Here is a 24,353-nt window from a genome sequence, read left to right as displayed (position 1 = left end):
ACAAACACTTGAAAATTTATTGAATTAAGCGTATACTTTGGCTAGTCCCCTGTCCCTCCCCTCTTATCTAGAAGTTTACGTGCTTTATGAACGCCCCTCCCCCACGGTTATTTTGGAACGCTAAGAAGGACCGAAATGTTCCGTAAGTGTAAAATTAGCCTAAGTTAAAATACACGTAAATAATAATTAAAAAAAAACGAAATGTTCCCGAGTTGATGCGACAAATTGTAATTTTCCTTAAACAACTCTAGTACGTACTATCGACAGCGACCTTCAGCACTACAAATGTTGCTTATAACTTACAATATTTTAACCCAGCCTAGGCCTGGAGGCCTAAAATACGTCATGGCGACCAGCAATGTGTTTATTAAATATAAAAAAACAACCCATACTTAATCGAAATGGACCAGAAAAAGAAAATTATCATCACCGGTGAATCACGCCATCAACAACTGTGACGACAGCGACTGCAAATGTGGCATTGAACCGTTAGAACATTTCTCAGCTTCTTGACCGCAGTGCAAACCCAAAACGAGTGCGAAGCTGCAAACACCGATGTTTTCAGCGCGGCTGTGAGCGCCGCTGCGAGCGCGGTGCAAAACATGAGCATGGACTTATCCACCGATGAACCGAATTCATCGCGGTCCGAGAATTTTGACACTAGAGCGGGGCCGTTTCCAATCAGAATTGGACGATTCTGATTGGAACAGACCCCGCTCTAGTGTCAAAATTCTCAGACCGCGATGAATTCGGTTCATCGGTGGATAAGTCGATTGAGCTTGAGCTCGAGTGCATGTTCATCCCGACGTGTGCATGCATGAACTCGAAGCTAATATTCATTGGAGAGTGTGAGCACGGCTACACATCCGCGCGGGGCTGCACCTTGAAGACTGCAGGGGATAGACAAAAAAATGATCACGATAGGCAAAATTTTCACTTTCCCAAAAATGTTCAATAAGCTGTAACTTTTTGAAAAGTTCATCAAATATTTTCACTGTGATTTGATCAACTAGTTGTGTATCAGTGGTCAAAATTTGGAGAAGATCGAACTATTCTGTACGAAGTTATAAATATTCTAAAAAACCCGATTTAATCCACCTATGCTGCCCATAACTGCATAATTGTAACATTTGCATTTTTTGCCAATACTGAGTTAATACCGGGGAACATCTCCCAATCATCAGTACTTTCATCCACCCAAATGAACTTTATAAGTTTGTTCTGCAAAATGTGAAAAAAATACCAAGTTGTTTTGTCTCATTAGCTAAAATTAATTAATGTAACCGCATAACAGTCACACTGGAAATACACACTGGTGTCAAAGCCTAATATCAATCATATTTGGTTCTGATTATTTTTTTAACTATTCGTCCAGCATACAAGAAGAGCTGTAGAAAATTTCATTGCAAAAGGATGAATTTTAAATTATTGACAAATTTTTGAAATTTCGTATCGTCTCCATACTAGCGCATGTTGCAAACTTTAAACTCCATTTTCCCCAATGCCTACTTTTGTCGAATGTGACTGTTATGCAGTTATGGGCAGTATGGTGAACAGAACCCTTCTTACTCTTATTAAAATTATTGTTGTATTATTTGTATTTAACATATTTATTTTGTGTAATTGACCAAAAGTTCTAGAAAATATTGTGGATTTGGCATCTAGTGGATTGGTTTCCAAAATAGCATCATGGATCATGGACTAAACTACCAGAAATGCCAGACACCTCCTAGAATCTTGTATGGAATGTTTGAAAAATAGCTTACATATTCTGGAATATTGTATCTTTTGTTAACTGCCAAAAGATCTTGAATCGATTAACAAATGGGTAAGAAAATTAGCGAGATACACTTTGTCTAATATCTCTCAATCAGTCGATTAAATTAGCTCCGAAGTACTTGGTATTCATGGTTATGATGTAGAAAGGACAAAAATTATATATCTACTAAGTTAATCAGTTTTGGCATTAACTAGTTATTTTGGTTGTCGGTTCTTGCATTTTTCCGACAATATTTAAATTCAAAGCTTTCATTGAACATTTTGTTAGGTTTCATAGAATTCCTGTGTATTTGTAATTAATTTATTTATAATTTTTTTTTTAATTTATATCACCGTCTTCGACATACATCGTACAGACTGAACTTATATACTAAAACAATTAACTTATCTTAAGATCTAAATAATTCTTCTAAGTCGGGCTTTAAAAACAGATTTTGACATACCGCCAGTCGGGGTGACATTGGGCCTGGGGGGTAACTTTGGGCCAAATATCAAGAAAGATGTTTCGCTCAAAATACTAACATTAATGAACTGATTATCAAAAAGCTGATACCATATGGTAAATATAACTTGCGTTGATCATCCGCTGTAGAAAAATGTCACATTTTGTTAATTTTCCATTAAGAAAACGTGATGTGAATATCATGGTTAAGCGTACTGTACAACATCGTTGTTTTAAAATGTCCATTAGATTCAGTTTGAGCCTGTAGCTCGAAGCGATCGGACGTACATCTGAGGCTGAGTGTCAGAGCTATTTTTTTGTAGGTTTAGTTTCTTCGGAAACAATAGTGCACATCGTGGAAAGGGAAATCATGGCCGCCAAAATGGAATACGCGCGGAAGAATACGGTCAAAGTTCGATTCGGAGATCAAGCCAGATCTCCATCTGACAGCGATATGGTCACCTTTGTCGTAAGGGGCCTGGGGATAAAACCAGAACAAGTGTCACATCTTTACCATGATCCGTATGAAAAGTGCATAGTTATCAAGTTCATCAACGAAACGCTGATGAAAATGTGTCTGGAACAGCACATCGGTGAAAAAGTGTTTGGATATTCCAGTGGACAGGGTACTAAGGTCATGGTTACGGACGGAAATGAGGAGGTTAAGTACGTACGTTTGTTTTACATCCCTCCGGAGGTTCCGGATAGGGAAGTCGCGGAGTTTATGAAAAAGTTTGGGGTAGTGAAGAAGATCGTCCACGAGAAGCGTTCGATGGGATCGGGATTTAATTGCTTCTCCGGGGTGAGGGGCATCTATATGGATGTGAACAAGGAAGTACCCCCTCAAGTCTACATCTGCAACTACAGATGCCGTGTGTACTACTCTGGTATGCAGGGAAAGTGTTTTATTTGCAAAGCAACAGACCATTTGAAGCCGGATTGCCCCCGGCGAGCGGAAAGGTCCCTGAATCCTCGAGAACGAGTTCGGGAGAAAGAGGAATCAATAGCGTTAAACTTTACAAATCTGAACAGTCTAGTTGGTGCAAAGGAGAGCAAGGAAGGAAGGGTAGATAACAATGCCGCCGGCGCTCAGCGTGGTGGTGATGCCAGCACAATGGGAGCTGCTGACAAGGTCATGGAGAGAGATACATCGAGATCGGAAGCTGTAGATGTGGATGCTGAGTCCGGGGATGCTAGTGGTTGGGTGAACGTGCATACCAAGGTCAACCGAAATGGGTCCTCGATTGTGAACAAAGGTTCATCCGAAGGTGCCTCTCAATCAGGTAAAAGCACGTATGTGGCAGCCCTAATCTTATCTAATGCATCTGACAGGAGCCAACATCTATCGTGTATCCACAATGGAATCCTTTGTGGATACACAAATGTTTACATACAACATGTTGGCTTCTTAAAGATGGCGTCCTAGCACCCTGGTGGGTAAAAGCGAGAAGAGCGAGAATCTAGTGGCAGATGTATTGATAGGTAACACTTTTGCTGACCTATCCGAAGTTGATGATGAGAACGAGATATCTGATGTAGATCCGAAAAAACGGAAACTGAGTTCCCTTCTGAGTTTTCAAAAATGAGTAGATTTTCAATCAGAATTGCAACAGTCAACTTGAACGGGATCGTGTGTAAAGCTAAGCAATCATTAGTGAGGGATTTCGTCAATTTGAATGATATAGATATCGTCTTTTTTCAAGAGATGAGTATGACTTCAACATCTTTTTTGCCAGGTCATGATGTTATTTTGAGCTACACAAATAGCTGTAGATCTACAGCAGTAGCTATCAGGAAAAATTTTGTATACTCCGACATGTTGGTAGATCCAAGTGGTCGAATAATATCGTTCATTGTGAATGGAGTTAATTTCGTTAATGTTTATGCGCAGTCAGGTTCCCAGTATAAAAAGGAACGAAATGATTTTTTCACGGAGAGCATAGCAATTCATCTTAATAAGCATTTCGACAGTTTAGTCATCGGTGGAGATTTTAATTGTGTTTTGAGCGAAAATGATTGTAGAGGAGCGAACAACTTTTGTCAAGGTTTGCAACAATTCTGGAGCTCGATTTGAATAGGTCGTATGTACATTTGTCGATATAAAATTCGATCAGTTTATTTAAGTTATTGTAGCATTAGGGAAGATATTTTGGAGACTTTTAATGATGGAACGGAAGGCCTGTTTTGTGATGATTCTGCTGTATGTATCAACTTTGTTCAATTTCAACGGTTTTTGCTATAATAAGCGAATCCAACTGATCGAATTTTTAATCGACAAAAGCACATACGACCTTTTCAAATCGAGCTCCAGAATTGATTGATAAAATGAAGCTTAAAGATGTAGCAAAACATAAAATTAAGAAGCCTGTATTCACCTTTTTTCGTGGAAACAGCGCTTCTAGGTTAGATCGGTTTTATTTCTCTGCGAATTTAGTTGACAAAGTTTATGATGTCCAAACAGTTCCACTTGCGTTCTCAGACCATCATTCGGTCATAGTTAAAATTGAAGTAGATAAATTACCCCCCGCTGCATTTTCAAAGCCAGCCTATTGGAAGCTAAACTCCGCGATTTTGAAAAACGAGGCTCTGATTTCAGATTATGTTCACAAGATCAATCAATGCAAAACTAGAGAAAAATATCTAAGGAATTTTAGTTTGTGGTGGAATACAGATTTTAAAACTTCAACTAGGAACTTTTTCAGGAGTTACACTATAAATCGTAATATAAAAGTGATGAATGAGAAGAGCATGTACTACAGAGCAATGCAAGAATGTTCTGTTAGGTTGAACGCAGGTGAAAACGTTCACGAAGAAATGGATTTTATGAAGAAAAGATTGTTCGAGATTGAAAAAGCAAAGTTGTCAGAATTTTCACATATATTTCAACCGAATACATTGAATGAAAATGAGAAAGTAGGAATTTTTCAAATTGCCCAAAACAATGATCGAAAACAAGTAACGTCACGAATAAAGATAGGAAACGATATAGTATCAGATAGCCACAAAATCAGAAGCGAGTTCATAACACATTATACAGCCATTTTTTAAGACAAAGAGCAATTTTCGACCTCAGATGAATTTCCGTCGCTTAATCACTTAGAAAAACGATTGAATCAAGAACAGAAACGGTACTTAGTTCAGCCCATAACTGAAGAGGAATTATTGGAAGCTTTAGGCACTGCAGCGAAGAAAAAATCACCTGGAGTCGATGGACTATCATATGAGTTTTATTTGAAAAACTATGAAGTTCTTAACCGCGATCTTTTGAAATTATTCAACGATTATCTTATTAATGGGGTGGTGCCACCTTCTAATTTCAAAGATGGGGTAGTAATTTTTATTCCAAAATGCAACAACCCGTCGGTCAATGATTTCAGACCAATATCGTTATTAAATACGGATTATAAACTTTTTGCAAAGATTCTGGCCACCAGAATTCAGCACATTTTACCAGAGTTGACTGGACCATTTCAAGCAGCATGCCACAAAGAGAAATCTTGTGTAGACAACCTGAAAGTATTGAGAAATCTGGTTGCATCGTCAAACAAAAAAAGATCATTTAAAATTGCTTTCTTGAGTTTGGATCTTCAGAAAGCTTTCGATAATGTAAACAGAGATCATAAACGTCACACAACCATAAACGCAGTCGGCAACGCTTTATCGAATTGCATAAGAGAAGGCGCATCTGTACGTTTGAATTCGCCGTTTAATTTGCAAAAAAAATATCCTCTCAACGACATGAGCTCATGCCGTATTTGTTCGAGTGGAATCAGCCCCGACAAGCGAATAACGTGTAGCGGATCCTGTGGTATATCCTTCCACCACTCTTGTGTGGGTTTGACGAAAACTCAACTTTCATCCTGGACGGCGAACGTCGGGTTCTACTGGTTCTGTTCCTCATGCCGCTTGAACTTTGATCCTGCTGTACACGATCGTGAAAAGGTAATCTTCAAAGCTCTACGTGAGCTCCTGATACGAACCGACTCCATGGACACCCGTTTAGGAAACTATGGAGAAAGCTTGCGAAAGATGAACAAGGCACTCTACGACTCTCAGCAATGGACCCCACCGGCCAATCTCTCGCTTGACCATACAACTTGTAACGGTAGCCCTTTTTCGTTATTTGTTTATTTGTTATTTTCTTATTTAATTCATTGTTCAATAATTAGAATTCACGTTAAATGTATAAAATTTGATAAATAAAAGATTTAGCATCAAAATAGCATGGACATTAGCTGAATCAAAATGATACCAACAATTGCATACAATTTCCTGAAGCGTAGATAGGTTATCCGCTACGCAAGCACACGCTGCAATGAGTATCACTGTTCGTGCTCTCGTTACCTTGTTAGAGAACCCCGAAGTAGTTAGCTTCTGAATAGTTGACTTTGTAACGGAATGAGATGAAAAGACAATTCAAAGGCAAGGGAGATTTCTTTATCCGAAATCATACAGACCTGATCAACGGAGACCTTCGGGCTTCCATTTCCGGGAACCATACCGTGAGATCCTATCTGAGGAATCACAAAGATATTCTCGTCCACTTTGTCCCAGATCGTGGTAGAAGAAGGATCGCGAAGTAGTGTCTTTCCCGTGGTGTGATTTTGTGAGTTAACTTAAACGTGAAGAGTACTTCAACGAGTATTAATTGTCTCTGTGTATCCCCGTTTAGGCCAAAAGTTCAATAGCTAGGTTGTGCGGTGAATTGTGCGTGTTGAACCCGAGTACCAAGTTCAAAGGTAAACGACTTGTGTTGTGTGGTATTTTATGTGCTAATTGTGTCATCTAGCCAAGCGCGAGCGACGGCTATACCTCTACTCCAAAAATAGCACGTACATCGCACAAAGCGAAGAACGAGAGCGTCTCGCCCACCACCTTACGTCGCGCATCCACCCTGCGTCCTGGGGCCAAAGTTTGCCCGGCGATTCCAGGCCGGAAGGGAGTCGCGAACGTCACCAACGCACTCCGAAGGCAAGCGACATTCGCCAATCGTCCGCTCGTTTGGTCACGAGCACGAGAAACACTCCACGAAGCTCGTGCGTGGCCGTGAATCGAATTCACCGTAGAGGTACCGATCTACCAATCGTCGACACTATCGTCAACGTCATCGGCGTCGTCGTAGAAAGCACCCGATCGAAAGCTCGTGAGTACGTTCCACTAAATTTTGCATGCAAGTGAATTAGCACCTACACACACAAAAGCGCTAGCGTAGACCACAACCGCACAAGATAGGGCCATAGTTTGGAAAGGGGAAGAAGAAGGAAGGCCGGTCGGACGCGACCGTAGAAATGCATAGGTTATCAAATTGATTCAGGCCATGATTATCCTAGGTTATCAAATTGAATAAATGTTGAATATATAGTCCTTGTTTCCCTAAGAGAAAACATGTGTTAGTTAGTGATCGTTAAGAAAGTTCAAGTACATTTCACGTTTCGTTCCGTATTTTTTTGGTCCGTCTTGTTGTAACATCCATCTTCCAAAACGGAATGGGATTGAAGTGGTTGGGGAGTCTTTGCCCGTGATGAGAACAGGATAAGGTCGAGTTCTGGGATATCGGTCGTTTGGGGGAATTTGTTGGTTATGTCTGTGTGGCTTCCGCTATTGAAGTAGAGTCCTTGTATGATGAGTCTGCTCGCTTGTTCCCGCGCATTGTTGATTATTCCGAAGCTGACTCTTCGGTCAGTATCTAGCCGGGCATCGTAGAAAACGACGGGTGGTCCTCCTAGGAGGTGGCGCTTAAGCCACTTGTTTAAAAATCCGGGCTGGAAACAAGAAGCAGACTCCGAGCGGGCCCATGGCCGCTACAAACTTTCCATCAGACCATCGACATGATGACCCTGGACGACACAGTCTCTGACGTCCCTATGAATCGCTCCAGGTCTTGCGATGACACCTCCTTTTTTGAAATCCTCGACGAGATTAATGCTACGGTTAGTCAAGCTCCCGAGAAGTTTGTCGTCGGAGGTAACAAGCGGGTCCAGATCGTGACTAACCCAATGCCATCCACATCGAAGTCCACCAACAAACGTGATCGCGCCTCCACTCCTGCTGTTCCATCGCAAAAAAATGAGCAAGTACTAAGCAAGTCTGATTCCATTTCGGTAGACACCGACCAGAGCTCCAGCCGCGAACGTGAAAATGTGCCACGTAGACCCTCTGCTGGTCCGTTAAGCGTTGCCCGGATTGGAGCAGTTGACGAAGACTCGACTGATTTCTATGTCACTCCTTTCACTCCTGATCAGAAGGAGGAGGATGTGTTAACGTACCTTCAGGATATCACGAACGTCAATCCGGCTACTGTCAAAGTAGTCAAACTTGTTCCTCGAGGAAAAACACTGAACGACTTAACTTTCGTATCGTTCAAAGTTACCGTTAACAAGTCTATCTCTAATGTAATTGGCGACCCCTGGTACTGGCCAGATGGAGTGACTGTACGAATCTTCGACCACACCCCAAAAAACAACCCACCCCCGATTACGCCGGCCAGGTTATAGAGTTGCTCCATTCGACCAGCCATTTAGTAACTCCAGGCTATCATGAGTTCAATTGTACTTTCTTCAACCGGACTTCTCCAGGACGCATACAAAAAAGCATATTGGATGTCCCCGACCACCTCGACTCAGCTGCCGTATTAGTTGATTCCTGCTTTCAAAGTCGTCCTGGCATCTCAACCGTCGCAGGAACGGAAGGGGGCATCCAAAATGCCTTCTCAGGCAAGTACAACTCTGTTTTTGAACATTCGCCGTCCGTTGATTTGCTGATTTTTCCCAGTGAACGTCGAGTATGCCCTAACAGCTGCGGCACAGTTACCGCGGAGCCTCACCATACGACTAAACATCTGAATCATCCTTGGGCTACTAAACTTTTCGTCGGAACGCAACCCGGTTCGGATTCCCCAGGACGCACACAAAAAAGCACTTTGGATGCCCCTGACCACTCCGTTTTAGCTGCCTGTTCTGATGAATCCTGCTCACAAAGTCGTCCTGGCATCTCAGCCTCCGGAGAAACGGAAGGGGGCATCCAAAATGCCTCCTCAGGCAAGTACAATTCTGTTTCTGAACATTTGCCGTCCGTTGATTTGCTGAACTTTCCCAGTGAACGTCGATTATACTCTTACCGCTGCTACGCCACTACCGCTGAATCCAATCAAACGACCAGACAGATAAAGCATCCTTGGACTACCAATCCTGAACCCGGCTCGGATTTCCCAGGACGCACACAAAAAAGCACTTTGGATGCCCCTGACCACTCCGTCTCAGCTGCCTATTTTGATGAATCCTGCTCACAAAGTCGTCCTGGCACCTCAGCCGTCGGAACAACGGAAGGGGGCATCCAAAATGCCTCCTCAGGCAAGTACAGATCTGTTTCCGAGCATCCGCCGTCCGGTGATTCATATTATTCTCCCAGACAACTTTACTTCAACACTACCACCGCTTGTGGCGCTGTCATAGATGCGCTCCACATATCTAGCCAGGCGACTCATCCTCACACCACCAGCCTTATTGACATGTCACAACCCAGCACAGGCCTTCCAGGACGCACACAAAAAAGCACTTTGGATGCCCCTGACCACCTCGACCTAAATGCTAATTTTGATCAACGTTACACACAAAGTCGTCCTGGCACCTCAGCCGTCGAAGGGCCGGGAGGGGGCATCCAAAATGCCTCTCCAGGCAAGTACCATCGTTTATCTGAACATTTTCGGCTTGGTGATTTGTCTTCCTCTCGCAGTGATCCACGACCTAGTCATCTGAGCGATAATCCTATCACTGATCTTGCATCTGCCGCTTCATCTCTAAAAGTCTACTACCAAAATGTTCGAGGTCTTCGAACAAAAATCGATGCTTGGTTTCTTGCCGTGACCGGATGTGATTTTGATGTTATTGTGCTGACTGAAACATGGCTGGATAACCGTATACATTCCGTCCAATTATTTGGGCCTCTATATGATGTATACAGATGCGATCGAAACGGAGTTAACAGCTCTAAACGCATGGGAGGTGGAGTTCTCGTTGCCGTAAAGAAGACGCTTTCTTCTGTGCAGCTCAGCATCTGTGATAGCTGCTTGGAACAAGTATGGGTCAAGCTCGACTTCAACAACAAGTGCCTATACATTTCTTCGTTTTACCTTCCTCCTGATAAGACGAACGATTCACAAGTCATTGAATCTCATCTAAAGTCAGTACGTGAAATTGACTCCTGTAGTTCCTGTGACGACACAATTCTCATTTTTGGTGATTACAACTTCTCTGAAATCCATTGGATGAAGGATGAACAAGGTTCAGTTACAATTGACTATTCAAACTCTTCTCTAAACCATGCACGTTATTCGACAATTGATGGAATGGCCTTCTGCAATCTGCATCAGATCAATCCAACTAAAAATCTAAATGGACATACTCTCGATTTGGTTTTTTCCAACTCAATTGACTTCTCTGTGTCTGAAACCAACGATGTACTTATCGCACCGGACTTGCATCACCCACCGCTTGAAATACTCTTACCATTTTACGTTGAGGATGTATGCACCAATGATGAAGATCAGCAGCTGGATTTCAAAAAGACAAATGTTGATGCTCTCGTAACATATCTCAGCCTCTTTGACTGGTCACCAATGTACAACTGCAGTGATGTGGATCAAGCTACTGCCTATTTTCTATGTGTGCTGAATAACTGGTTAGTCGAACATGTTCCAATTAAACGTAAGCCACGGCTACCTCCCTGGGAAAATCACGAATTGCGGACCCTCAAGCGCAGAAAGAATGCAGCGCTACGTAAACTGCGAAAATTTCGTACACCGCTCCTGAGAACCGAGTTTAAGATTATCAGCAGAGCTTATACGACGATGAACACCTATCGCTACCGTGTTTTTGTTCTGAGAACTCAAAACCATCTCCGTCGGAATCCGAAATCATTTTGGGCTTTTGTCAACAGCAAACGAAAAGACTACGGCTTTCCAGTGAACATGTTCTTTGGCGATAAGCACTGTACTACGGCTAGTGATAAATGTTCGTTATTTGCTGAACGCTTCTGTAGTGTGTTCAACAATACATCATGTACCGATTTTGAACTGAAACAAGCAACCAATAATGTTGCTACAGACGCTGTGGATATTGATATTTTTGAAGTAACCGACTCGATGATCGTACGCGCTACAGACAAGTTAAAAAGTTCCTATAAACCTGGTCCGGATGGTATCCCTGCGGTAATCTACAAGAAGTGTGCCGAGTGCCTTCTCGCGCCGTTACGGTTTATTTTCAACCTATCTTTGAGGCAACGTAAGTTTCCAGAGGTTTGGAAAAGCTCCATCATGTTTCCAGTATTTAAAAAAGGATCGAAAAGGGACATCTCCAACTATCGTGGGATAACTTCATTGAGTGCTGGGTCTAAGATCTTCGAGATAGTCGTAAATGAGTACTTGTTTTTTAAAGTTAAACAATACATTTCGTCCGACCAACACGGCTTCTTTCCACGAAGATCTGTAACATCGAACCTGGTTGAATTTACTACCACGTGCATCACCAGTATTGAGCAAGGACTGCAAGTTGATGCGGTTTACACCGACCTCACCGCCGCCTTCGACCGGATCAATCATCACATTCTTTTGGAGAAAATCAGGAAAATTGGCGCATCTGATAATTTTGTAATGTGGCTTAAAAGCTACCTTGTTGGGCGTAAACTTCGAGTAAGAATTGGTTCTTGCTGTTCGCGGGAATTCTCATGCACATCAGGAGTTCCCCAAGGAAGCAATCTAGGGCCATTATTGTTCTCCATTTTCTTCAATGACGTCACGAATATTCTTCCTCATGGCTGCAGACTACTGTTTGCTGATGACCTTAAAATCTACGTCGTCATTCGGAGTAAAAACGACTGCCTATTGTTGCAAACTTTACTGAATGAATTTGCTGCTTGGTGTTCACGCAATCATATGTCGCTGAGCATTTGTAAATGTTCAGTGATTTCGTTCCATAGAAAGTTGAACCCTGTGATATTTAACTATAAGATAAATGATATTCCACTTGAAAGATCATCAGTTGTAAGAGATCTGGGGGTCTTGTTGGACAGTAATCTCACATTTAAACAGCAAAGGAGCTCTGTCATTGATAAGGCCAACCGCCAGCTTGGTTTTATTTTCAAAATTTCTCGTGAATTCAAGGATCCCTATTGTTTGAAATCTCTTTTTTGCTCACTTGTACGATCGATAGTCGAAACTGCTGATGTTGTATGGACTCCGTATCAGTCTACATGGATTGAACGTATCGAAGGCATTCAAAAACGTTTTCTTCGACATGCCCTCGCTAACCTACCATGGAGGGACCCAGCCAATTTACCGCCCTACCGAGATCGTTGCCGGTTACTCAACCTGGATACATTAGAGCACCGACGTCACGTGAACCAAGCAATTTTTGTTGCCAAGCTTTTGAAAGGAGACATTGATTCTTGTACGCTTCTTTCCTTACTTCCTGTTTATGTTCCTCCAAGGGCCCTTCGTAATCACACTCTCCTGCGCCCCAGTCTGCATAGGACTAACTATGGAAGTTACGCGCCGTTTCCTGCGATGATTAACGAATTCAATAAAGTGCAGCAGCTTTTTAATTTTAACATGTCGTTAGCCAGCTTTAGGGATAAGGTTCTTGCTTTAAATTTATAATGAATGTTAGTTTTAATTTTTATATATGTTTTAATTAGTAATGTTCACTAGGATATAAAATCCGATGAATGTAATTTTTAATAAATAAATAAATAAAATAAATAAATCTGTGGGCAGTTCTGGAAAAATATGGATTTCCTGAAATCTTTATTAATACTTTGAAAAATCTCTATAATGAAGCATTTTCAAGTTTGCTTGTGGCAGGAACTTTAACTGATAAAATCAAAATAAATCGCTCAGTACGACAAGGATGTCCACTAAGCATGGTCCTTTTCGTACTGTATCTTGAACCATTGCTAGCAATGCTCTCCGTGGAAATACCCGGTATTTTATTTGATGGTAATTTTATTAAGATGGTAGTATATGCGGATGATATTTGTTTGATTATAAAAAATCAAATTGAATTTGAAAAAGTATTTGAAGTCATGAGATTATTTTCAAAAGATGCAAGAATTAGTTTAAATTTAAAAAAATCTAATATTTTGTGTTTTAACGATCTTCAACTAGAATGTGGAGAGATTAATAAGGTTAATGAGTTGAAAGTTTTGGGTATAACCTTCAGAACATCATGGGATAAAACTATTTTGAATATGTACGAGATACAGCTTAAAAAAAACAAACAATCGGTTTTCGTTGCAAAATTTAGAAATTTAAATATAATACAAAAAATATGGATTTTAAACAACTATATTTTGTCCAAACTATGGTATGTTGGGCAGATTATACCTGCCCCCAATAAGTTTATTGCGGAGATTACTAAGGTAGTAGGAAATTATCTGTGGATGGGGCATTTATTTAAAATAAATTGAAATCAATTGTATTTGGATGCAGAGAAAGGAGGGTTAGGATTGATTCATGTAGGTTATAAAATAAGAGCTCTTTTTGTCCGTAATATTTTGTATACATCAACTAAAAATGGTTCATTGCCCTCACAAGATTTTCTATATAAGAATAGAAAAAATCTTAAACTAGGAAGAACCTGTGGCATTTATATTAGAGATGCAGAAAATCTTGTGAGGCTTACCAATTTAAATTCCACCAAGCAAATGTACACTTACTCTATTGAAAATATGCACATCCAACCAGCTATTGAACTAAAAAATCTAGACAAAATATGGCAAAATGTGTGGCCTAATCTAAACAAAAAGTTTCTCGATTCAAACCTTAAAGTATCTTTGTATTACTATGTAAATAGTATAATACCAACTCGAAGCAAGTTGTTCAAGCATAAAATTCGAGGTACAGACAATAATCTTTGTAATATATGTGATCAAGTAGATGATGTGGACCATCGTTTAAAAAAATGTAAAAAATCATATGAAGTGTGGGATTTTGCTAAAATCATAATAATAAACAAAATGAGAATAAATGTTGTAGATCCTGTTGAGATTTTGGATAAAATACTTGGAAAAAATAATGAAAAATTGGCACTTTGGATACTAGCACAAGTTATCAACTACAATTTGAAAAATTACGCAAACAGTAATGTTAATGACTTCAGGTCAGTGATTAGGTTAGAATTGTATAAAAATAAGGAATTCTTTGATAAGGAATTTGGCAACTATGTGAGTTTTATTTGGTAAGTTTTGTAACGTTTTTGTTTGAGTAAATAAAGCGCAGAAAAAAAAAAAAAAATTGGGAAAACGAATTTGAACTCCCTGTGGCCTTGACGCTTTGTTGGTTTGTCTGTGAACTGGAAAAGAACCATCAGTACGCATGCAGTCACTAAAAACTGCTTCATAATCACAAGTGTTCACAATACTACACTGTGTCTCTACTTAGACTAGTTATCTATCTAGTTTTATATTTGATTACCAAGTTCCGTTGTTGGGAATGACAATGGGTCAAAAGAGCGAGTTTGGTTTAAAACATGATAGAAATATTTCAGCAAACGTACTGGATGTCCATTCACAATAAAGTATTTATGGAAAAACTCAAAAAAAAAAAAAAAAAGATGTTTCGCTCAAAATACTAACATTAATGAACTGATTATCAAAAAGCTGATACCATATGGTAAATATAACTTGCGTTGATCATCCGCTGTAGAAAAATGTCACATTTTGTTAATTTTCCATTAAGAAAACGTGATGTGAATATCATGGTTAAGCGTACTGTACAACATCGTTGTTTTAAAATGTCCATTAGAAAACAGCTGAACATCGGATATGTAATGAACTGCTGTTTTCTAGATATATTGAGTAGTTGTTTTGAGAAGTAATATTAGTTTTCTTGGTTTTGTATGCTATTTTGCATGAAAAACTTATTAATTCGAGCTGTAGTGCAAATAACTCATTTTGGGGGTGACTTTGGGCCATATAAAAGCAATGCAGTCAGTACGAGAACCCTACAAATGTGAATTAAAACAACTGCAAGTATTCACATTATTTCATGCATAAAACGGCGTTTGTTTTAGAAATAAATGTAAGATTCATGCTAAATTAAAAATGCACGCATATCAGTTTATAGGTAGATGATGAGAAAATATTTCTTTTGTCTTTTGAGAATGCTAGTTGGAGTTATATCCAGGGGATAGCGGATGTATTGTAATGGATCAATGATCGTTTACAATGAATGTGGTCAAACTTTCATGTTTGTTTGTCTGTAATGTTATATTAAAGTGACTAGGCACTGATAGGTTGTGCGCAAGCAGCTATATATTCACTAGTTTTGATTTGCAAGCGATATTATCTCACATTGAACTATTTGGATTGAATTTTAGCGTTTGGCCCAATGTCACCCCCTAGAAGGGGTGAAATTGGGCCAATTTTAATTACTCTATATTATTGTCAAAATAAAAGTTGAAGCATTTATACTTTAAACAATCCTAAACAATATATAAATGAACGTGTCTACCAAATTCAACATTGATTTAGAGTTAAAGTATTGTTGTAACGACATACAAAGGGATGGACTATGCAGTTTTGGCCCAATGACACCCCCACTGACGGTATTAAAATCGAACACATCACAAACATCATTAAACAAGCGAATGCAAGAGTCAAGTGGATTATTGTAACCGTAGTTTGTTCGGTGATAGGGGACAGCCAAAAGAGAAGAATGCCGGAACCGACGGGGTGGAATGTTGAGCGGAATCTGCTCAAGAAGCGAGGAGCAGTCAATTGCTCCCGTGATTATGTCGAAGACAAATAAACGTTGCGTGTTCTCTCGCCTGGACGATAGTGTTTCCAAACCTATCAGTTTGCATCTTTCCGAATAAGGAGGGAGATTAATTGGATCGTTCCACGGAAGTAGCCGCAGTGAAAAACGGAGAAACTTCTTCTGCACGCGCTCTACGCTAGTGATATGGAGCACATATAGTGTGGAGACCAAACCAGTGATGCGTACTCTAGTATATTCCGCACTAACGAACAGTACAGTGTTTTAAGGATATACACGTCGGTGAATTCTGAAGCATGCCGACGTATAAAACCTAACACAGAATACGCTTTTGCTGTTACAATTCCTACATGTTCATTGAAGCTGAGCTTTTCATCCACGACGACTCCAAGGTCGCAGATTGACGTTACACGTTCCAATTGTTCTCCATCCATATTGTAACGGTAGTGACGGGGATTGTGGGAGCGAGTAAACGATATGATTTTACATTTTTTGTTATTTACACGCATGCCGTTATCACTGCACCAAACTAACACTGTGTTGATGTCCTCTTGGAGGTCGGCAGAGTCGAGGATGATGACGAGGATGAAAACAATAACCTGCTAGTATACACTTTGTATGAGGTCAGCATTATTGATTGAAAAATAATTTCCCCTAGACTGCACAATGGTCGGAAAAAGATAAAGTTTGGCCAAAACTCTTTTTATGTGTTTAATCGAAGTTATAGGTTGTCTAGATATGTTATATAGTATTTTCAGTGTTTAAAAAGGGGTATTCAAAAATTACGTAACTTCAATAATTTCAAAAAACGGTAAAAATCAGTAAACCTTACATTTTTTGCGTTTTTTGTTAGAAAATCAATTTGAATTTAATTAAATGTTCATCTTTCGATTAAATCCAATCAAGTTTATTCGAAACGTGTGAAAAATGTGGGAAGATAAATTTTATTTCAGTCAAAAATGGAAAAATAACGTAAAATATATGAAAAAAACATGACTTTTTTCAATAGCTCTAATTTGAAAAACTGCAAATTTCTGCAAAATATTTAAACGTTTTTGTGCAGCCCTAAGCATGATGTTTAAGATGTACTATTCAAAATTGCGACGACACGAACCGTTTTTTAACTTAAAAATTACCAAAATTCTTAAGGTACAATATATGAAAATTTGAAAAGTTTTGTGACTTATTAATTTTGCACCATAAGTGTATTCAAACAGTCCAATAACAAGCTTTCATATGCTGGATAACATGAACCATATATTCCATTCTCAAAATATTATTATTTCACTTTTTTTTGAATAATTCATTTTTCAATTTTATGACTTAGGCCACTTTGGCAGTGAAAATATCATTGAAATACAAAAGCTGGTATGCTTTTAATTAAGAATCATTAAACTACAATACATTATCTTTGTTATAAGGTGAAATAAAATTTAAAAATATCGATTTCGTTTTTGAGAGTTTTGGCCGTTCCTTTGTATGGAGCCCGACCAATGTGGACTGGTCAAAAGCTCATGCAAGATAACAAGTGAATATAATAATAAAAAAAAATATTGAAATACTCTTCGTAAGATATCTCAATAATCAAATGTCGAATCGAAATAAAATTTCAGGGCCTTTTACAAGGATATTGTAGCTTTCATTTGGTGCTAAGAAAACCCAAATCGGTTGACAGACGGCTGAGATATTTATAAGGGGTACCCTTGGTCAAAAATCTCAGAAAGTTAACCTGTATTACTCCCAAGTACTCTTTAAAAGATATCTCGGTAACCAAATGTCCAATCCTAATGAAATTGTATAGGGTTCTACTAGAATGTTGTAGCTTTCATTTGGTGTCAGGAGAACCGAAATTGGTTGACAGACGGCTAAGATATTTATTATGATACACTTGGTCAAAAATCTCAAAAAGTTTAGTTGTATAAATCCTAAGTGTTCTTCGAAAGATATCTCTGTAACCAAATGTCCAATCGAAATAAAATTTCTGGAAATGGTTGCTTTCGACTGTGGGAACTTTAGCTGGGAAACGTGATATTCTCGGCCTTTGCAGTCTTAAAGAGCAGCGAGAAACGATATTCTCTCTACATCCGACGGTTTCGGTAATTTATTTTACCTTTTTCAAGGATTCTAAAATTTTGAAAAATTAATTTGCAGTTCATGATTTCTGACTCACCCTATTGCTTACAGAGGTTACGTTCTCTTGTACATGTATAGTAATGCTCTACATCGGATAGTCTAGGTACATGGGTTTCGAGATGGCGCCCGTTGCGGCTGTGGACATTATAACATCTTAAATATAGTTTTGTCTGGTTTTAGTTATTTCCTACTTACTGCATGTGTCGCGAAATTTTTGCGAGCTACTGTATCGTGGGAGGCTTTTTGCTATAAAAATCTAGCTTTTTGGCTCGCGTTCTATGCTATAATCGCACTGTTTTATCGCCTACGCTTTTGACCTAAACAGTTTGTGGCTGTTTTCGCTAACTTTTGTTTGAGTATGTGTTAGTGTTGGATCATCTGGAATTTTGTGTTGTGGTGTGGGTGTGTTCTTGTGTATCATGCCTATTTCGTATTTTGTTTATATTTCCTATTTCGTAAATGATTCCAGCGTAAATCGCATGTAGGCCTTCAGTGTCTGTTCTTTTGTTTACACAATTTTTGTTACTTGCTATGTGGCCCATCTCGAGAAACTGTAGTGTGTGTGCGTTTACATTTTTGTCTAATATCTTCACTTTTTTCAGATCAAATCGATGTTGTTTGTTGATGCTGTGGTTCATCAGTGCAGTTTTCTCCCCTAGAGCAACAATTTGTGGGTCGTTTGCATCGCTTCCTTGTTCCAGCAGTTTTTCCAGAGTGTTGTAATGTGTTTGGTGTCCGTATATTCTAGTTTTTAGGCGGTTGGTTGTCATACCAACGTACGTAGCTTCACAGTTGCTGCATGGAATGATGTAGACGACATTACTCTGTTGCTCTGGTGGGACTGGATCTTTCACCATGGTGAAGAGCTCTCTGGTTGACCGGACGTTGTATTTTGCGAGTCGTATGCTGCCGTAATCTCGCTGTAGAACCCTGTCGATTCTGTTCGACAGGTGTGTTATGTATGGAATGCGACGGTAGGTATATTCCAGGTTTTGTGGCTGCTGTTGGTGTTCATCGACGTGCTCATTCATCCTGTTTGCGATCCTATGTCGTAGCGGTTTTGGATAATCGTTTAGTTGCAGCTGTGCATCGATTATTTTTGCTTTTTCACGGTCGTCTAAATCCGTGGATAGCTGATAGACACGTCTAGCGAAATTCTTTGCCATGTTCAGCTTTTGGCTGAGGGGATGGTATGACCTGAAGTTCAGAAATCTTCCACTTGCAATGGGTTTCTGGTACCATTGTGTGGTTACCTTCTGGTTGCTGTGTCTGGTTAGAAGCATGTCCAGGAAGGGTAGTTTGTTATCCACTTCCAGTTCGTAAGTGAACTGGATGTGGACGTCATAGCTATTAAAAGTGTCTAGAACATGTTGCAACTCGCTGATAGGGATTGCTGTTATCAGGTCATCGACAAATTTTCGCAGGAAGGGCAATGGGATATTGAGCATTCGGACGACAGTATCCAGCAAGGTTTCCATCACCCAATCAGCTATCGCTGGCGACAGCGGATTTCCCATCGCGGTGCCGAAGATCTGTTGGTAGTGCTGCCCGTCGAATTTGAAATAGCTAGCATCTATGCAAAACTCAACTATTTCAAGGAATAGATCCAAACAAATGCCAGTATTTGGTCTGATTTCGTCCCACCTCGAGATGATGCTACTTATTGCCAGTGATTTTGGAATGGATGTGAATAGCGATTTCACATCAAGCGAGATTAGCACATAGTTTTCGGGTAGGGTAACGTTGTTGATAAACTGGCAGAACGAGAACGAGTCCTTGATATTGTATGTGCTTACCAGTGATTGCTGGAAAATTTTGCCGATGAATTTCGACAGGTTGTACGACGGAGCAGTGATGTTCGGTACGACGGGTCTCAGCGGCAGGCCCGGTTTATGTGCTTTGGGCTGCCCGTAGATCCTTGGGCACACCGCATTGTACCTGGTTAGCTGCTTGGCCGTTCTATCGTCGATGATGTCCAGGTTTCTGATCCTTCGAACTATGTTGTTGTTCAGTCTTTCGTACCTGGAAGTTGGATCGCGTGGGATTGGGGCGTAGGTTGTTCGATCCTGTAGTAGTTCAAGCATCTTCTTCTTGTAGTCCTCGGATTCCATCAGGACCGTCTTGTTGCCCTTGTCCGATCTGACAACGTAGACGTTCGGATTGTCCTTCAGAAATCTACGTGTGACTGCTTGGGCATTTTCGCAGAATTTTGCTACTGGATCTACCGGAACTGACCTGTTTCTGCTGCCATGGATGTAGTTCGTGATGATGTTCGCTACAGCGCATCGGTTACGATCCTGCACTTCAGGAATGGGATTTGTCTTTATAATCTGCTCCACATCAGCCATTAGATGTAGGAATGGGACACGGTCCGCTGCTGTGACCGGTAGAGCGAACTTCGGACCAAGGCTCAGTAGAACTTCCGCCTCCGGTGGTACCACTACCTGTGTACCGTTGTGAATGGCCGTTAAATAAAATGGCCACCATTTCCGGCGCCCACTTCTTTGACGAAATAGCCAACAATTACGGTGCAAGTGCTAAGAACATGCTTAAAGACTACGCTAACAACACCAGAAAACTCGGAAACATGATCAGCAGAAAAGCTTTCCTGATCAGATGCCGAAGAAGAGGAGTATTTCCGGCGCATTTCGCAAACAGTTTTCGATTCACGTACCCATTATTGGAGGAGAATGGACCATTCTCGAATAAGGTTCAGAGGTCTATCAGCAGATTCATGAAATCTATTCTCAACATCGAGATCAAACACACGTTCCACAAGATCAAAACGTTTCAATCGAGACTAACGTCTGTAGCAGAAGGCATCCGAACATCGAATATCCCAGACTCGGTCTACACGATTGAAACGTTTTGATCTTGTGGAACGTGTGTTTGATCTCGATGTTGAGAATAGATTTCATGAATCTGCTGATAGACCTCTGAACCTTATTCGAGAATGGTCCATTCTCCTCCAATAATGGGTACGTGAATCGAAAACTGTTTGCGAAATGCGCCGGAAATACTCCTCTTCTTCGGCATCTGATCAGGAAAGCTTTTCTGCTGATCATGTTTCCGAGTTTTCTGGTGTTGTTAGCGTAGTCTTTAAGCATGTTCTTAGCACTTGCACCGTAATTGTTGGCTATTTCGTCAAAGAAGTGGGCGCCGGAAATGGTGGCCATTTTATTTAACGGCCATTCACAACGGTACACAGGTAGTGGTACCACCGGAGGCGGAAGTTCTACTGAGCCTTGGTCTGAAGTTCGCTCTACCGGTCACAGCAGCGGACCGTGTCCCATTCCTACATCTAATGGCTGATGTGGAGCAGATTATAAAGACAAATCCCATTCCTGAAGTGCAGGATCGTAACCGATGCGCTGTAGCGAACATCATCATGAACTACATCCATGGCAGCAGAAACAGGTCAGTTCCGGTAGATCCAGTAGCAAAATTCTGCGAAAATGCCCAAGCAGTCACACGTAGATTTCTGAAGGACAATCCGAACGTCTACGTTGTCAGATCGGACAAGGGCAACAAGACGGTCCTGATGGAATCCGAGGACTACAAGAAGAAGATGCTTGAACTACTACAGGATCGAACAACCTACGCCCCAATCCCACGCGATCCAACTTCCAGGTACGAAAGACTGAACAACAACATAGTTCGAAGGATCAGAAACCTGGACATCATCGACGATAGAACGGCCAAGCAGCTAACCAGGTACAATGCGGTGTGCCCAAGGATCTACGGGCAGCCCAAAGCACATAAACCGGGCCTGCCGCTGAGACCCGTCGTACCGAACATCACTGCTCCGTCGTACAACCTGTCGAAATTCATCGGCAAAATTTTCCAGCAATCACTGGTAAGCACATACAATATCAAGGACTCGTTCTCGTTCTGCCAGTTTATCAACAACGTTACCCTACCCGAAAACTATGTGCTAATCTCGCTTGATGTGAAATCGCTATTCACATCCATTCCAAAATCGCTGGCAATAAGTAGCATCATCTCGAGGTGGGACGAAATCAGACCAAATACTGGCATTTGTTTGGATCTATTCCTTGAAATAGTTGAGTTTTGCATAGATGCTAGCTATTTCAAATTCGACGGGCAGCACTACCAACAGATCTTCGGCACCGCGATGGGAAATCCGCTGTCGCCAGCGATAGCTGATTGGGTGATGGAAACCTTGCTGGATACTGTCGTCCGAATGCTCAATATCCCATTGCCCTTCCTGCGAAAATTTGTCGATGACCTGATAACAGCAATCCCTATCAGCGAGTTGCAACATGTTCTAGACACTTTTAATAGCTATGACGTCCACATCCAGTTCACTTACGAACTGGAAGTGGATAACAAACTACCCTTCCTGGACATGCTTCTAACCAGACACAGCAACCAGAAGGTAACCACACAATGGTACCAGAAACCCATTGCAAGTGGAAGATTTCTGAACTTCAGGTCATACCATCCCCTCAGCCAAAAGCTGAACATGGCAAAGAATTTCGCTAGACGTGTCTATCAGCTATCCACGGATTTAGACGACCGTGAAAAAGCAAAAATAATCGATGCACAGCTGCAACTAAACGATTATCCAAAACCGCTACGACATAGGATCGCAAACAGGATGAATGAGCACGTCGATGAACACCAACAGCAGCCACAAAACCTGGAATATACCTACCGTCGCATTCCATACATAACACACCTGTCGAACAGAATCGACAGGGTTCTACAGCGAGATTACGGCAGCATACGACTCGCAAAATACAACGTCCGGTCAACCAGAGAGCTCTTCACCATGGTGAAAGATCCAGTCCCACCAGAGCAACAGAGTAATGTCGTCTACATCATTCCATGCAGCAACTGTGAAGCTACGTACGTTGGTATGACAACCAACCGCCTAAAAACTAGAATATACGGACACCAAACACATTACAACACTCTGGAAAAACTGCTGGAACAAGGAAGCGATGCAAACGACCCACAAATTGTTGCTCTAGGGGAGAAAACTGCACTGATGAACCACAGCATCAACAAACAACATCGATTTGATCTGAAAAAAGTGAAGATATTAGACAAAAATGTAAACGCACACACACTACAGTTTCTCGAGATGGGCCACATAGCAAGTAACAAAAATTGTGTAAACAAAAGAACAGACACTGAAGGCCCACATGCGATTTACGCTGGAATCATTTACGAAATAGGAAATATAAACAAAATACGAAATAGGCATGATACACAAGAACACACCCACACCACAACACAAAATTCCAGATGATCCAACACTAACACATACTCAAACAAAAGTTAGCGAAAACAGCCACAAACTGTTTAGGTCAAAAGCGTAGGCGATAAAACAGTGCGATTATAGCATAGAACGCGAGCCAAAAAGCTAGATTTTTATAGCAAAAAGCCTCCCACGATACAGTAGCTCGCAAAAATTTCGCGACACATGCAGTAAGTAGGAAATAACTAAAACCAGACAAAACTATATTTAAGATGTTATAATGTCCACAGCCGCAACGGGCGCCATCTCGAAACCCATGTACCTAGACTATCCGATGTAGAGCATAGTCTATTTTACGAGCCGATTTTATGAATGAATTTTGACAGGAGGTTGTGTCCAATAACCCGTGAAAACCAATATCATCATCAACATTGTTGTCACTTCGTAAAATGGCTCATTACTATACATGTACAAGAGAACGTAACCTCTGTAAGCAATAGGGTGAGTCAGAAATCATGAACTGCAAATTAATTTTTCAAAATTTTAGAATCCTTGAAAAAGGTAAAATAAATTACCGAAACCGTCGGATGTAGAGAGAATATCGTTTCTCGCTGCTCTTTAAGACTGCAAAGGCCGAGAATATCACGTTTCCCAGCTAAAATTTCTGGGTGATCTACTAGAAGCTGTAGCTTACATTTGGTGCCAAGAGAATCCAAATCGATTGACAAACGGCCGAAATATTTCGTATGATACACTTGGTCGAAAATCTTAAAAAGTTTAGATGTATGACTCATAAGTACTCTTCGAGAGATATCTCGGTAACCAAACGTCCAATCGAAAAAAAAATCAATAGCGTTCTACTAGGATATAGTAGCTTTCATTTGCTTCCAAAAGAACTCAAATCGGTTGACAGACGGCTGAGAAACGTGTGTGACTTTTTTTGTAACGCTCATACACACACACACATACACAAATACACACATACACACACACACACACACACA

General features: G+C 40.6%; 2 protein-coding genes and 1 long non-coding RNA gene across 3 annotated transcripts; 2 read left to right on the top strand and 1 right to left on the bottom strand.

The window, feature by feature from the left end:
• The first annotated feature begins 6,367 nt into the window (after nucleotides 1–6,367).
• Nucleotides 6,368–7,757, top strand: LOC115263326 (uncharacterized). Its single transcript, XR_009997151.1, has 2 exons — nucleotides 6,368–6,827; nucleotides 6,894–7,757. It is a non-coding gene; the product is annotated as an uncharacterized LOC115263326 (long non-coding RNA).
• A 10,330-nt stretch (nucleotides 7,758–18,087) lies between these two features.
• On the bottom strand, nucleotides 18,088–20,577 carry LOC134287249 (uncharacterized). The gene is made up of 2 exons (XM_062848917.1): nucleotides 18,318–20,577; nucleotides 18,088–18,257 (listed from the first exon to the last, which is right to left on the bottom strand). Exon 1 carries the CDS (start codon nucleotides 20,468–20,470, stop codon nucleotides 18,497–18,499), a length of 1,974 nt encoding a protein of 657 aa, XP_062704901.1. The 5' UTR covers nucleotides 20,471–20,577; the 3' UTR covers nucleotides 18,088–18,257; nucleotides 18,318–18,496.
• Nucleotides 20,578–21,426: 849 nt separating this feature from the next.
• LOC134286769 (uncharacterized) lies at nucleotides 21,427–23,693 on the top strand. Its single transcript, XM_062848440.1, has 2 exons — nucleotides 21,427–23,579; nucleotides 23,640–23,693. Exon 1 carries the CDS (start codon nucleotides 21,427–21,429, stop codon nucleotides 23,398–23,400), a length of 1,974 nt encoding a protein of 657 aa, XP_062704424.1. The 3' UTR covers nucleotides 23,401–23,579; nucleotides 23,640–23,693.
• Nucleotides 23,694–24,353: the final 660 nt, after the last annotated feature.

This window comes from Aedes albopictus, chromosome 2 (genome assembly GCF_035046485.1).
Source record: "Aedes albopictus strain Foshan chromosome 2, AalbF5, whole genome shotgun sequence".
Classification (NCBI taxonomy): domain Eukaryota; kingdom Metazoa; phylum Arthropoda; class Insecta; order Diptera; family Culicidae; genus Aedes; species Aedes albopictus.
Note: the sequence above shows the minus strand (reverse complement) of the source record. Positions and strands in the feature narration are given on the sequence as shown.